Here is a 16,778-nt window from a genome sequence, read left to right as displayed (position 1 = left end):
AAACTCCTTCTGGGTGACCTAAAAACGTCTTTTTAACCCTATGATGCCAAACGTATCAAAAGTGATACATACTGTACGTTTTGAGCCCTCTTTATCGTCATGTCATCAGTTTTTTTCACAAGAAGCCTGACGTATCAGATCAGATGCATGCATTACAGGTATAATCCACATGGGGGCAGTAAATGAATGTCCTGCAAGATGGCCACAAAGAAGAAATGAGAGGTTTTTGAGGAGAAACTTTGTCAAATTTGAAAGAAATAATGTGAGAAAATTGAAATTTTTTACCGAGTCATCATTTTGAACAGTTAATGTGTTGATGCAATGTGGAATGACTTCATATTTCATCGTTTATTTTATAGTAAAACGGTGTTGAAAATGTGTGTATCACATTTGAAACAGCAGGCATAAAAGGTCATTAATTTAATTTCATTGTAGTCTTTGGATTGGTTTAAATAAACAAATATAATGTTTACATGACACAATATTTACAGCTCAAATATTTACTGTATCATTTTGTGGTGTGTTGCCATAATAAATGATAGCTTTCTGATTTTTATGAGAGAAAAAATGGTTTGTTTATGATACATAAGTCATGTGATCACACCTTCACAGGTGTGTTTATGATACATAAGTCATGTGATCACACCTTCACAGGTGTGTTTATGATACATAAGTCATGTGATCACACCTTCACAGGTGTTTATGATACATAAGTCATGTGATCACATCTTCACAGGTGTGTTTATGATACATAAGTCATGTGATCACACCTTCACAGGTGTGTTTATGATACATAAGTCATGTGATCACACCTTCACAGGTGTGTTTATGATACATAAGTCATGTGATCACACCTTCACAGGTGTGTTTATGATACATAAGTCATGTGATCACATCTTCACAGGTGTGTTTATGATACATAAGTCATGTGATCACACCTTCACAGGTGTGTTTATGCTACATAAGTCATGTGATCACACCTTCACAGGTGTGTTTATGATACATAAGTCATGTGATCAGACCTTCACAGGTGTGTTTATGATACATAAGTCATGTGATCACACCTTCACAGGTGTGTTTATGATACATAAGTCATGTGATCACACCTTCACAGGTGTGTTTATGATACATAAGTCATGTGATCACACCTTCACAGGTGTGTTCATGATACATAAGTCATGTGATCACACCTTCACAGGTGTGTTTATGATACATAAGTCATGTGATCAGACCTTCACAGGTGTGTTTATGATACATAAGTCATGTGATCAGACCTTCACAGGTGTGTTTATGATACATAAGTCATGTGATCACACCTTCACAGGTGTGTTTATGATACATAAGTCATGTGATCACACCTTCACAGGTGTGTTTATGATACATAAGTCATGTGATCACACCTTCACAGGTGTGTTTATGATACATAAGTCATGTGATCACACCTTCACAGGTGTGTTTATGATACATAAGTCATGTGATCACACCGTCACAGGTGTGTTCATGATACATAAGTCATGTGATCACACCTTCACAGGTGTGTTTATGATACATAAGTCACGTGATCACAGGCCTGCCGCCATCTTCCGGTCTCCTCGTCCTGCTTGCACGTCCTCCAGCTCGTCATCAGAAAAAGAGGCGTGTCCATTAAAGGTGACGTCATCACGCTGCAGGAAGTCCATGGCGCGCTCACGTCCGTGCACCGGGAAGCCAGGTCGGGTTTCCGCCTCCTCCTCTTCTTCCTCCTCCTCCTCCTCCTCGTCCTCCTCCTCCTCCTCCCCGTCCTCCAAGTCCAGATGCACACCTGGGTTCCTTTTGTCCTCGGCTTTGTTGGACGTCTTCCCTCCACCGGCCTCCGACTGGCCCGCAGAGCCCAGCTGCTCCTTGGCCTTCCGACTGCGTTTCCACTTCATCCTCCGGTTCTGGAACCAGATCTTCACCTGACACACGATACACATTCCATACTTGAGGACTGGCCAACATCCACACTGATGCGATACGATATCAGCAGGAATCTTACATACACGCTAAAACAAATGTTGGGTTATTTTGGTAACCCAATTTATGGGTTGTGTTTAATTTGTTGTTGGGTTACATATTTTGGGTTATTTTTATAAGGAGTAACCCATTTTAGGGGTTATAGGACTATTTGTTTGACCCAATTTCTGGGTTTTCATGTCTATGCACCATTTTGGGGTTATTTTTATAAGGTGTAACCCATTTTGGGGGTTATAGGACTCTTAGTTTGACCCAATTTCTGTGTTTTCAAGGCTATTCACAATTTTTTGGGTTATTTTCATAAGGAGTAACCCATTTTGGGGGTTATAGGACTATTTGTTTGACCCAATTTCTGGGTTTTCAAGGCTACGCACCATTTTGTTAGTTATTTTCACAAGGAGTAACCCATTTTGGGGGTTATAGGACTATTTGCTTGACCCAATTTCTGGGTTTTCATGTCTATGCACCATTTTGGGGTTATTTTTACCAGGTGTAACCCATTTTGAGGGTTATAGGACTATCACTTTAACCCAATTTCTGTGTTTTCAAGGCTACTCACCATTTTTTGGGTTATTTTCATAAGGAGTAACCCATTTTGGGGGTTTTGGGACTATTTGTTTGACCCAATTTCTGGGTTTTCATGTCTATGCACCATTTTGGGGTTATTTTTTATAAGGTGTAACCCATTTTGGGGGTTATAGGACAATTAGTTTGACCCAATTTGTGGGTTTTCAAGGCTACGCACCATTTTTGGTTATTCTTATAAGGAGTAACCTATTTTGGGGGTTATAGGATTATTAGTTTGACCCAATTTCTGGGTTTTCATGTCTATGCACCATTTTGGGGTTATTTTTATAAGGTGTAACCCATTTTGGGGGTTATAGGACAATTAGTTTGACCCAATCTTTGGGTTTTCAAGGCTATGCACCATTTTTGGTTATTCTTATAAGGAGTAACCCATTTTGGGGGTTATAGGACTATTAGTTTGACCCAATTTTGGGGTTTTCATGTCTATGCACCATTTTGGGGTTATTTTTATAAGGTGTAACCCATTTTGGGGGTTATAGGACAATTAGTTTGACCCAATCTTTGGGTTTTCAAGGCTACGCACCATTTTTGGTTATTCTTATAAGGAGTAACCCATTTTGGGGGTTATAGGACTATTAGTTTGACCCAATTTTGGGGTTTTCATGGCTACGCACCATTCTTGGGTGTTTTTTTCAGAGTAACCCATTTTTAAAAAAACAAAAAATAAAAACAATTCTTGCAGGGGAATATATTATGGAGTAATCTCATGAACAGTATTTCTAATCACACATTTTATGTACATGAAATGCCTTTTGAAGAGGAGTAACCCATTTTGGGGGTTATAGGACTATTTGTTTGACCCAATTTCTGGGTTTTCAAGGCTACGCACCATTTTGTTAGTTATTTTCATAAGGAGTAACCCATTTTGGGGGTTATAGGACTATTTGCTTGACCCAATTTCTGGGTTTTCATGTCTATGCACCATTTTGGGGCTATTTTTACCAGGTGTAACCCATTTTGAGGGTTATAGGACTATCACTTTAACCCAATTTCTGTGTTTTCAAGGCTACTCACCATTTTTGGGGTTATTTTCATAAGGAGTAACCCATTTTGGGAGTTTTGGGACTATTTGTTTGACCCAATTTCTGGGTTTTCATGTCTATGCACCATTTTGGGGTTATTCTTATAAGGTGCAACTCATTTTGGGGGTTATAGGACAATTAGTTTGACCCAATCTTTGGGTTTTCAAGGCTACGCACCATTTTTGGTTATTCTTATAAGGAGTAACCTATTTTGGGGGTTATAGGACTATTAGTTTGACCCAATTTTGGGGTTTTCATGTCTATGCACCATTTTGGGGTTATTTTTATAAGGTGTAACCCATTTTGGGGGTTATAGGACAATTAGTTTGACCCAATCTTTGGGTTTTCAAGGCTACGCACCATTTTTGGTTATTCTTATAAGGAGTAACCCATTTTGGGGGTTATAGGACTATTAGTTTGACCCAATTTTGGGGTTTTCATGGCTACACACCATTCTTGGGTGTTTTTTTCAGAGTAACCCATTTTTAAAAAAACAAAAAATAAAAACAATTCTTGCAGGGGAATATATTATGGAGTAATGTCATGAACAGTATTTCTAATCACACATTTTATGTACATGAAATGCCTTTTGAAGAGGAGTAACCCATTTTGGGGGTTATAGGACTATTAGTTTGACCCAATTTTATGGGTTTTCAAGGCTACGCACCATTTTGGTTATTTTTATAGGGAGTAAGCCATTTTGGGGGTCATAGGACTATGTGTTTGATCCAAGTTTGGGGTTTTCAAGGCTACGCACCATTTTTGGTTATTCTTATAAGGAGTAACCCATTTTGGGGATTATAAGACTATTTGTTTGACCCAATTTCTGTGTTTTCAAGGCTACGCACCATCTTTGTTTATTCTTATAAGGAGTAACCCATTTTAGGGGTTATAGGACTATTTGTTTGACCCAATTTCTGGGTTTTCATGTCTATGCACCATTTTGGGGTTATTTTTATAAGGTGTAACCCATTTTGGGGGTTATAGGACTCTTAGTTTGACCCAATTTCTGTGTTTTCAAGGCTATTCACCATTTCTTGGGTTATTTTCATAAGGTGTAACCCATTTTGGGGGTTATAGGACTATTACTTTGACCCAATTTCTGTGTTTTCAAGGCTACTCGCCATTTTTTGGGTTATTTTCATAAGGGGTAACCCATTTTGGGGGTTTTGGGACTATTTGTTTGACCCAATTTCTGGGTTTTCATGTCTATGCACCATTTTGGGGTTATTTTTATAAGGTGTAACCCATTTTGGGGATTATAGGACAATTACTTTGACCCAATTTTTGGGTTTTCAAGGCTACGCACCATTTTTGGTTAGTTTTATAAGGAGTAACCAATTTTGGGGGTTATAGGACTATTAGTTTGACCCAATTTCTGGGTTTTCAAGGCTACGCACCATTTTGGTGGTTAAAGGACTATGAGTTTGACCCAATTTCTGGGTTTTTAATGGCTATGCACCATTCTTGGGTGTTTTTTTCAGAGTAACCCATTTTTTAAAAAACAAAAAATAAAAACAATTCTTGAAGGGGAATATATTATGGAGTAATGTCATGAACAGTATTTCTAATCACACATCTTATGTACATGAACTGCCTTTTAAAGAGGAGTAACCTATTTTAGGGGTTATAGGACTATTAGTGTGACCCAATTAATACATAATTTTGGGTTGTTTTTTCAGGTTGACCCATTGTTAGGTTAGAGGCTTTTTTGTAAAAAAAAATAAATTTTTTTTTTGAAGGGGAGTATATTATGGAGTAATCTCATTAACATTATTTCTAATAATTTCACACAAAATAGTGGGTGTGGCTTATATATGAAAAAATATATTTTGAAAATAAATAGTGGGTGCGCCTTATACATGGAAAAATATATTTTGCAAATAGATAGTGGGTGCGCCTTATATATGGAAAATATATATTTTTGCAGCAAAATAGTGGGTGCGGCTTGTATATGAAAAAAAAATTTTTTTTGCAACAAAATAGTGGGTGCACCTTATATATATATGGAAAATATATATTTTTGCAGCAAAATAGTGGGTGCGGCCTGTATATGGAAAAATATACATATTTACTACAAAATAGTGGGTGCGCCTTATATATGGAAAAATATATTTTGCAAATAGATAGTGGGTGCGCCTTTATATATGGAAAATATATATATTTTACAGCAACATAGTGGGTGCGGCTTATATATGAAAAATATATTTTTTTGCAACAAAATAGTGGGTGCGCCTTCTATATGGAAAAATATATTTTGCAAATAGATAATGGGTGCGCCTTCTATATGGAATATATATTTATTTTTGCAGCAAAATAGTGGGTGCGGCCTATATACGGAAAGATCTACGTATTTACAACAACATAGTGGGTGCGCCTTATATATGGAAAAAGATATTTTGCAAATAAATAGTGGGTGCGCCTTATATATGGAAAAAGATATTTTGCAAATAAATAGTGGGTGCGCCTTATAAATGGAAAAAATATATTTTTGCAACAAAATACTGGGTGCGGCTTGTATTTGAAAAAAAAATATTTTTTTGCAACAAAATAGTGGGTGCGCCTTATATACCAGTGCGCTCTATAGTCCAGAAAATATGTGTTTTCATCTTTTTTATGAGGAAATATCAAAATGGCCCCTGCGTACTTGGACTTTCCGTAATTTGGCCCTCGGTGGAAAAGGTTTGGACCTCCCGGTGTATATGAGAGCCTTTGTAGACCTTGGCAACAAGAGTCTCACCTGGGTCTCAGTCAGCATGAGGGACGTGGCCACCTCGAAGCGCTTGGGTCTGGACAGGTACTTGTTGACCTTGAACTGGTTCTCCAGCTCCAGCAGCTGCTGGCTGGTGAAGGCGGTGCGAGGCCGGCGACATTTCCCCAGCAGACCCGACTGAGGTCCTGCAGGAGACAAACAGCCAATAATTCATGACTCATCATTTTCTTTAGCACATCACATATCATCCTTTTACAGGCCCTGTTTACTTCCTGTTATTGTTGTCCTACAATCCTTCATCTTGATGCTTTTACTTCACTTCTGACAGGAGACACTTTCAGGCCAAAAGCTGACGCCGACAAACAGGAAGTTTAATATCGTTTAGCACAGGCCTGTCCAAACTGAAAAATAAAAGCATTTTGATATTTTTCATTCTCAAAACCAAATCAATATAGAGATTTTTTTTAGCCTTTAGGGCTGCGCTTAAGGTTTCAGTCGTGGAAATTGTTAAAAAGAAGTCATACATTCAACTTCAGATCTATTTGCTGATATTAATATGTTTTATGTTTATGATATTTTTGTTCAAGAAAACCCCAAAACACAAAATATGCAATATTTTCCCCAAAACATATCTTAAAGTGGAATATTTGATGTGAAGTAACTGTAGACCTAAATATGTCAATAATTCATAACAATATTGATTTTGATTCATTATTATTTTTTGAGCAATAAGAATAAAAAAAAAAAAAGGAATTCAACCAAAATTCTCAGGGATCCAAAAAAGTGTTAAAAATAAGTCATACATTATTATTATTATTAATTTTTTTTTTTACTTTCAATGCTTAAATTACTAGATCAAATTCAGGTCCATCCAACAATTCTAAGTAAAACATTTTATCAATCTTATTTGTTTGTTTTATTCATTTTTTGTAAAAAAAAATGTTTTTTTATCTGTCAAATACACAAAATATGCAATATTTTCCCCCCAATATTTTTTTCAAAAGGTAATATTGGATGTGAAGTAACTCGGGCCTTCAATATGTCAATAATTCATAACAACATTGATTTTGATTCATTATTTTTTTTTCAGCAATAAAAGTAAAAAAAGAAAAGAAAAAAGAAGGAATTTCACCTAAATTCTCAGGGATCCAAAAAAGTGTTAAAATAAGTCATACATTACTAGTATTATTATTATTATTATTATTATTATTATTATTACTTTCAATGCTTAAATTACTAGATAAAATTCAGGTCTATCCATCAATTATAAGTTTACATTTTTTTCAATCTTATTTGTTTGTTATATGCAGTTTTTGTACAAAAAAACATTTTTTTATATGTCAAATACACAAAATATGCAATATTTCCCCCCAATTTTTTTTTCAAAAGGTAATATTAGATGTGAAGTAACTCGAGCCTTCAATATGTCAATAATTCATAACAACATTGATTTTGATTCATTATTATTTTTTCAGCAATAAAAGTAAAAAAAAAAAAAAAAAAAGGAATTTCACCTAAATTTTTAGGGATCCAAAAAAGTGTTAAAATAAGTCATACATTATTATTATTATTATTATTATTATTATTATTATTATTATTATTACTTTCAATGCTTAAATTACTAGATAAAATTCAGGTCTATCCATCAATTATAAGTTTACATTTTTTTCAATCTTATTTGTTTGTTATATGCAGTTTTTGTACAAAAAAACATTTTTTTATATGTCAAATACACAAAATATGCAATATTTCCCCCCAATTTTTTTTTCAAAAGGTAATATTAGATGTGAAGTAACTCGAGCCTTCAATATGTCAATAATTCATAACAACATTGATTTTGATTCATTATTATTTTTTCAGCAATAAAAGTAAAAAAAAAAAAAAAAAAGGAATTTCACCTAAATTTTTAGGGATCCAAAAAAGTGTTAAAATAAGTCACACATTATTATTATTATTATTATTATTATTATTATTATTACTTTCAATGCTTAAATTACTAGATAAAATTCAGGTCTATCCATCAATTATAAGTTTACATTTTTTTCAATCTTATTTGTTTGTTATATGCAGTTTTTGTAAAAAAAAAATATTTTTTTATATGTCAAATACACAAAATATGCAATATTTCCCCCCAATTTTTTTTTCAAAAGGTAATATTGGATGTGAAGTAACTCGAGCCTTCAATATGTCAATAATTCATAACAACATTGATTTTGATTCATTATTATTTTTTCAGCAATAAAAGTAAAAAAAAAAAAAAGGAATTTCACCTAAATTTTTAGGGATCCAAAAAAGTGTTAAAATAAGTCATACATTATTATTATTATTATTTTTTTTTTTTTTTACTTTCAATGCTTAAATTACTAGATAAAATTCAGCTCTATCCATCAATTATAAGTTTACATTTTTTTCAATCTTATTTGTTTGTTATATGCAGTTTTTGTAAAAAAAAATATTTTTTTATATGTCAAATACACAAAATATGCAATATTCCCCCCCAATTTTTTTCCAAAAGGTAATATTGGATGTGAAGTAACTCGAGCCTTCAATATGTCAATATTGTAAAAAAAAGTAAAAAAAGTAAAAAAAAATAAATTCTCAGGGATCCAAAAGGGCCCCAGTCATGAAGTGTTAAAAATAAGTCATACCTTAGTTATTTTAATTTTAATGCCTAAATTACTAGATCAAATTCAAATCTATTTGTCGATTATACGTTTTTATTTTTTTCAATCTCTTTGTTTGTTTGTTTTCTGCAATTTTTGTCAAATGTATGTCAAACACACAATGCAATACTTTGAAAAACATATTTCAAAGTGTAATATTTGATGTGAAGTGACTAGAGCCTTCAATATGTCAATAATTCATGACAACATTGATTTTGATTCATTATTATTTTTTTGAGCAATAAAAGTTTTAATAAATAAATAAATAAAATCCATCAAAATTCTTAGGTATCCAAAAGGGCCCCAGTCATAAAGTGTTAAAAATAAGTCATACATTATTATTATTATTATTATTTTTACTTTCAACGCCTAAATTACTAGATCAAATTCAGGTCTATCCATCAATTATAAGTTTTTATAATTGATTAAAAAAAAAATAAAAAAAAATATATATATATATATTAAATATATAGTATAATATATATTAAATATATATATATATATAAAAAATAATAATAATTATATATATATACATATACTTATTTATTTGTTTTTTTTAATTTTTTTTTTTTAATTGTTCTTTTTATATATATATTTTTAAACAAAAATTGCATAAAATCAACAAACAAAACAGATTGAAAAAAATAAAAACTTATAATTGATGGATAGACCTGAATTTGATCTAGTAATATATATATATATATATATATATATATATATATATATATATATATATATATATATATATATATATATATATATATATATATATATATATATATATGTATATATATATATATATATATGTATATATATATATATATATATATGTATATATATATATATATATATATATATATATATATATATATATATATATATATATATATGTATATATATATATATATATATATGTGTATATATGTATATATATATATATATATATATATATATGTATGTGTGTGTATATATATATATATATATATATATATATATATATATATATATATATGTATGTGTGTGTATATATATATATATATATATATATATATATATATATATATCTATCAGTGACGTGCAGTCAGGGGAGGCAGGTCCTCATGTGCCATCATGGAAAGAAAAAAAAAGTAAAAATAAAAAAATAAAAAATTAAATTGTTATATGTATCCAGTGATTATACTATAAAGTTATTTTCCATTTAACTTCACCAGTTTTAGATTATTTTATTCAAAATCGCTGAATTTTCACATTTGCCGTTCAAATACTGAGAAGAGACTTGCGGTGAGTCAGCAGCCAGTTGTGCCTCACCATGGATTGCGCAATGACTGGGCTAACTGCTGGCCTGCTGTGCAGTGAGACCGTATTGCTATATGAATTATATTATACATTTCCATAGTTTAGTTAGCTGAGGTATATAATGTACAGTGTATTTTGTCAACAACTGTATGTGTGTAACGTATTTCTTGTGCTGAGCAATCATAAAACGGCTGCGAAGACGCACTGTGTGAGGCTCGCAGTAATCCCGCCTCCTGGTGGTAGAGGGCGCTAGTGATCCCAGGGATCATTCTTGCGACTACTCGGCTGCAGAAGAAGTGACAACAAGCAGCAACAGTTAGCAGCGATCGTTTATTTTTTTCCTCTCGCCTGGACTTTTAACATGGAGGATTACATATCTAAAATAAAACAGTTTTCTAAACTGGACTTTCAATCGAAGCAGGAGGTAATAATTAAAGGAAGATCTCCATCGAGACAGAGAGACTTTTAAAACTGAAGAAAGATAAGGAAGACTTCTATAAAGAAGTTACCGATGCTTTTGTTCAAAAGGAGCGGCGCATGGACTTCAATTATAAGTAAAGGTAGGACCATAATAACGTTTTTTTTATTAAATGTGCTTTTTTGTGTGCTACAGTTTGTATGTGTAAAGTTCAAGTTAAGTTAAAGTAGCAATGATCGTCACACACACACTAGGTGTGGTGAAATGTGTCCTCTACATTTGTTCACCCCCTGGGAGGTGAGGGGAGCAGTGGGCAGCAGCGGCGCCGCGCCCGGGAATAATTTTTGGTGATTTAACCCCCAATTCCAAGCCTTGATGCTGAGTGCCAAGCAGGGAAGAATGCTGGTATGAGCTTTTAAACATAACCCGTTAACTGCTGCCAATCAAATGGTGAATAAGATACTCTTTAGGGTTCATATGTTTGTAAATCTGACTGTGATGAAGTCAGTGCCTCACCAGCCATGAATGTCAAACACACAAAATATGCAACATTTCCCCCAAAAAATTTCAAAGTGGAATATTTGATGTAAAGTATTATTTTTTGAGCAATACAAGTTTAAATAAATAAATAAATACAATTCACCAAAATTCACAGGGATCCAAAAGGGCTGCAGTCATAAAAGTGTTAAACATAAGTCATACATTATTATTATTATTTTTTTTTTATATATACTTTCAGCGCCTAAATTACTAGTCAAATTCAGGTCTTTTTTAAATATGTCAAACACAAAATATGCAATATTTCCCTCCAAAAAACATGTCAAAGTGTAATATTTGATGTGAAGTAATTGGAAGCTGTAATAAGTCAATAATTCATAATAACATTGATTTTGATTCATTATTATTTTTGCAGCAATGTCAGTTTTAAAGAAAACAAACAAACATGGCAACTTTTTCTTGTCACATGTCACCTGTTTCTCTTTTATTCCCCCTTTTATGTACTTTTGTAATACTTTTTTTTAGAATGTGCCAATAAAAAATGAGCTGCGGGCCACAAATGTCCCCCCGGGGGGCCGCACTTTGCACACCCCTAGTTAGCAGACACACGTGACCTCTTTGCTCACTTTATAGTTGAGGGGGGAATAAACGCCATCAAATCCCATCACGCCATTAACTTGATGAAAATTCAATGGCGGCTTCGGGCTTTTATTGATGAACTCCGCTGCGTCTCAGGCGTTTGTTGGTACTTTCTTTGTCTCACAAACACGCCTCGCAGCGGCTTGTCCTTTACAGACAAAGCGGGGGGGAAGAAAATATGGCTTCCTTCCTTCTAGGCATGATCTACGCTACAAGCGACCCGAAAGAAGCGCATGAAAAAGAATAATGAATGACTGACAGTACGCTTCATATATGATATTTTGCAGCAAACTTACTCCAAGCCCCTTCCTGCTCTGGCACTGATAAGAATGTCATCACAAATGTCCCTAAACACTTTGCACGGTGCATCGTTATCTTATCTCCATGTTGGAAAGTTTGCAAATTCATATTTTTATTACGTTCAATTTGTTATTTTGCATTAAAAAAAATGTCCCATTATTCACTTTCAGTACAAAACCTCAAATTACATTCAAGTTTGATTGAAAAAAATCTTAAAAATCTTTCGATATGAATAAAAACAGTGACTTTGTAATTTGGGGGGCCTCCGAATAAATTCTGCTCAGGGCCCCAACAATACTCGTTAAGTGCAAAGTGTAACTAGTAATATAGACTATACCGTATTTTCCGCACTATAAGGCGCACCTAAAAACCACAAATTTTCTCAAAAGCTGACAGTGCGTCTTATAACCCGGTGCGCTTTATATATGGATAAATATTAAGATTCATTTTCATAAAGTTTCGGTCTCGTAACTACGGTAAACAGCCGCCATCTTTTTTCCCGGTAGAACAGGAAGCGCTTCTTCTTCTACGCAAGCAACCGCCAAGGTAAGCACCCGCCCCCATAGAACAGGAAGCGCTTCTTCTTCTACTGTAAGCAACCACCCGCCCGCGTAGAAGAAGAAAAAGCGCGCGCATATTACCGTACGTTTCATTTCCGTTGTGTGTTTACATCTGTAAAGACCACAAAATGGCTCCTACTAAACGACAGGGATCCGGTTCATGAAAAGACGCAATCTCTCCATCCGCACACGGATTACTATTTCACAGCAACTGATATTCCTGTGAACCGCACTGTGGATACAACGGGAGCACGTACGGTGAATATTCGCACCACAGGGAATGAGAAGTCATCCTTCACTGTGGTTCTAGCTTGCCATGCTAATGGCCAGAAACTTCCACCCATGGTGATATTCAAAAGGAAGACCTTGCCAAAAGAGACCTTTCCAGCCGGCGTCATCATAAAAGCTAACTCGAAGGGATGGATGAAGAAAAGATGAGCGAGTGGTTAAGGTAAGTTTAAGTTTACGCGAAGAGGCCGGGTGGCTTTTTTCACGCAGCTCCGTCCATGTTGATATACGACTCCATGCGCGCCCACATCACGCTGGTTTTAATATATTATTAAAGTTTGACTGACCTATTTGACTGTTTTTTTGACATTCCTTTAGCGCAGTTAGATGCGGCTTACAACACGGGGCGGCTTATAGGTGGACAAAGTTTTGAAATATGCCGTTCATTGAAGGCGCGGCTTATAACCCAGGGCGCCTTATGGTGCGGAAAATACGGTAATTGCATTTTTGGTAGAGTACGTGCTGCGTGTAGGGCCCAAACATCTGCGGGGGCCCCGTTTTGCAGAAAGAGACGTGTGTAACATGTGGATTATTGAAATAATCATACAGCCATCACTGATAAGAACGTGATTGTCCCTTGTGCAGCTCCTCCTGTGTGGCCCCCACGTCTCAACAATGTCTGAACATATGTTACTTTGCACTTTCAAATATTATTATTCAACATTCATTTGTTCTAGGACAAAACATTCATCAAATGTATTTAAAAAGTATCAAAATCATTTTCACAAAAAAAATCTGCCCAGGGCCCTAATTTAGCCAGGTGTGGCCCTGCTTGTAAATGACTTATTAATCAACTGATGACAATCTGATATTAATTAAATGATGAAATTCCGTATTTGCGTGGGAATCTTCACAATGAAGTCACTTTAAACTACAATCTAAGTCTTGGAAATATTATTAGTTTTTTTAATAAGTGAAAGTTTTACATAAATAAAGTGCACAAATTACTTTTAATATAGGGGCCCCTCTACATACAATTTTGTTTAGGGCCCCAATGAAGCTATGAGCGGCCCTGGTTGCCAATAACAGTTCTTACATAATATTAATAATAAGGCAATATTAATAAAACAATATTAATGCAGCTGAGATAGGCTCCAGCACCCCCCCACCCCCACCCTCCACGACTCCGAAAGGACAAGCGGTAGGAAATGGATGGATGGATAATTACACAATATTAATAAGAGCATATTAATAGCATAATATTAATAAGACAATATAACAGAATAATAACAATAATGCAATATTAATAATACAATATTAACAACACAATAATAATAAGATGATAATAATAACATATTAGTAAGACAATATTAATAACATAATATTAATAATGAAATATTAACAAGACAATATTAATAAGATCACATTAATAGCATAATATTAATAGGACAATATTATAACATAATAATAATAATAGTAATACAATACCAACAATACAATATTAATAAGACAATATTATCCATCCATCCATCCATTTTCTACCGCTTGTCCTTATAATACAATATTAGTAAGATCATAATATTAGCATAATATTAGTAAGACAATATTATAACAAAACAATAATGATATTAATATAAAAGATGAATAATGCAATATTAATAATACAAGATTAATAGGACAATAATAATAATACAATATTAGTAAGACTACATTAATAACATAATATTAAAAATACACTATTAGTAAGACAATATTAATAACAGAATATTAAAAAGACACTATTATTAAGACAATATTAATAACATAATATTAAAAAGACACTATTAGTAAAACAATATTAATAATACAATATTAAAAAGACAATAATAACAATAATATTAACAAGACACTATTGGTAAGACAATATTAATAACATAACATTAAAAAGACACTATTAGTAAGACAATATTACTAACATAATATTAAAAAGACACTATTAGTAAGACAATATTAATAAGATAACATTAAAAAGACACTATTAGTAAGACAATATTAATAACATAACATTAAAAAGACACTATTAGTAAGACAATATTAATAACATAATATTAAAAAGACACTATTAGTAAGACAATATTAATAAGATAATATTAAAAAGACACTATTAGGAAGACAATATTAATAAGATAGCATTAAAAAGACACTATTAGTAAGACAATATTAATAACATAACATTAAAAAGACACTATTAGTAAGACAATATTAATAAGATAACATTAAAAAGACACTATTGGTAAGACAATATTAATAAGATAACATTAAAAAGACACTATTAGTAAGACAATATTAATAAGATAACATTAAAAAGACACTATTAGGAAGACAATATTAATAAGATAACATTAAAAAGACACTATTAGTAAGACAATATTAATAAGATAACATTAAAAAGACACTATTAGGAAGACAATATTAATAAGATAACATTAAAAAGACACTATTGGTAAGACAATATTAATAAGATAACATTAAAAAGCCAATACCGTAGTCGGGCAGTCTGGGCATCATGATGCCAGCTCGGATCCAGTGCTCCAGGGGCAGCGAGCCCGCCATGGCCGCCTTCAGGTGGTCGGGGTAGGCGTGGGAGAGGTGCGTGAAGCCGGTGTAGGCGAAGGCGGGATGCTGGCCTCCCAGGGCGGACAGCGGGTACATGGCGGGCGGGTACATGCCCGGGATGGCGGCCTGGGGCAGCGAGGTGAGGCCGTGATGGTGACCCAGACCCAGCACGGAGGCTTTGGGAATGATGCCCGCGTGGAGCTGCGGGGCGGCCCGCGGGGAAGGCGTGTCCCCGCGGCGGCACGACACGGGGCTCCCCGCCGGGCTGTCGCTGCTCAGTCCCGGGGACAAGTCGCGGCTCGCTCGGCTCGCTCGGCTCGTCTCGTCCGCGAGTAAAGCGTCGATTCGGAAGTTTTTGGACTTCTCCATGAGCAACTTGGAAGACGGAAGTGAAGTAAAGATGCAAACATGAAAAATAAGACAAGTTGTAAGACGGAAGTGAAGCAAAGATGCAAACATGAAAAATAAGACAAGTTGTAAGACGGAAGTGAAGCAAAGATGCAAACATGAAAAATAAGACAAGTTGTAAGACGGAAGTGAAGCAAAGATGCAAACATGAACAATAAGACAAGTTGTAAGACGGAAGTGAAGCAAAGATGCAAACATGAAAAATAAGACAATTGTAAGACGGAAGTGAAGCAAAGATGCAAACATGAAAAATATGACGATCATTTCCCGCCTGGAACTATTTCTTTGCTCCTTTCACCTCCGCGTGGACACACCGGCACGCCCCGCCCCTCACACCGGAAGTGGCGTGTGATTGGTTGGAGCTCTGCGCGGCTCTGACAGCCTTAATCAGCTAATGACTTCCGGTTTCCCCCCCAGAGAGCTTTGTGAGTGACGTCATGACAGCAAACACCACATTAGAGGATTGATTACTCACTCATTGTTACTCCTGGTTACTCCTTACCACCAATTATTACTCACTCATTGTTACTCCTGGTTACTCCTTACCACCAACTATTACTCATTCCTTGTTACTCCTTGTTACTCCTTACCACCAATTATTACTCACTCATTGTTACTCCTGGTTACTCCTTACCACCAACTATTACTCACTCCTTGTTACTCCTGGTTACTCCTTACCACCAACTATTACTCATTCCTTGTTACTCCTTGTTACTCCTTACCACCAACTATTACTCACTCCTTGTTACTCCTGGTTACTCCTTACCACCAACTATTACTCACTCCTTGTTACTCTTGGTTACTCCTTACCACCAACTATTACTCACTCATTGTTACTCCTGGTTGCTCCTTACC

The 16,778-nt window shown here is 34.4% G+C and overlaps 1 protein-coding gene across 2 annotated transcripts; it reads right to left on the bottom strand.

Annotated features, from left to right (window-relative positions):
• Positions 1-1,562: 1,562 nt before the first annotated feature.
• Positions 1,563-16,130, bottom strand: mnx2b (motor neuron and pancreas homeobox 2b). 2 transcript variants are annotated; one of them, XM_061975314.1, is made up of 3 exons: positions 15,437-16,130; positions 6,346-6,503; positions 1,563-1,937 (listed from the first exon to the last, which is right to left on the bottom strand). In XM_061975314.1, the coding sequence occupies exons 1-3, from the start codon at positions 16,119-16,121 to the stop codon at positions 1,563-1,565; spliced, it is 1,218 nt and encodes a 405-aa protein (XP_061831298.1). In that variant the 5' UTR covers positions 16,122-16,130. The 2 variants fall into 2 exon arrangements, with proteins under 2 accessions (XP_061831298.1, XP_061831296.1); XM_061975312.1 differs by having other exon boundaries at positions 15,443-16,130.
• Positions 16,131-16,778: the final 648 nt, after the last annotated feature.

This window comes from Nerophis lumbriciformis, linkage group LG15 (genome assembly GCF_033978685.3).
Source record: "Nerophis lumbriciformis linkage group LG15, RoL_Nlum_v2.1, whole genome shotgun sequence".
NCBI lineage: Eukaryota > Metazoa > Chordata > Actinopteri > Syngnathiformes > Syngnathidae > Nerophis > Nerophis lumbriciformis.
The sequence above is the reverse complement of the archived record's forward strand: the minus strand, read 5'-3'. Positions and strand labels throughout refer to the sequence as shown.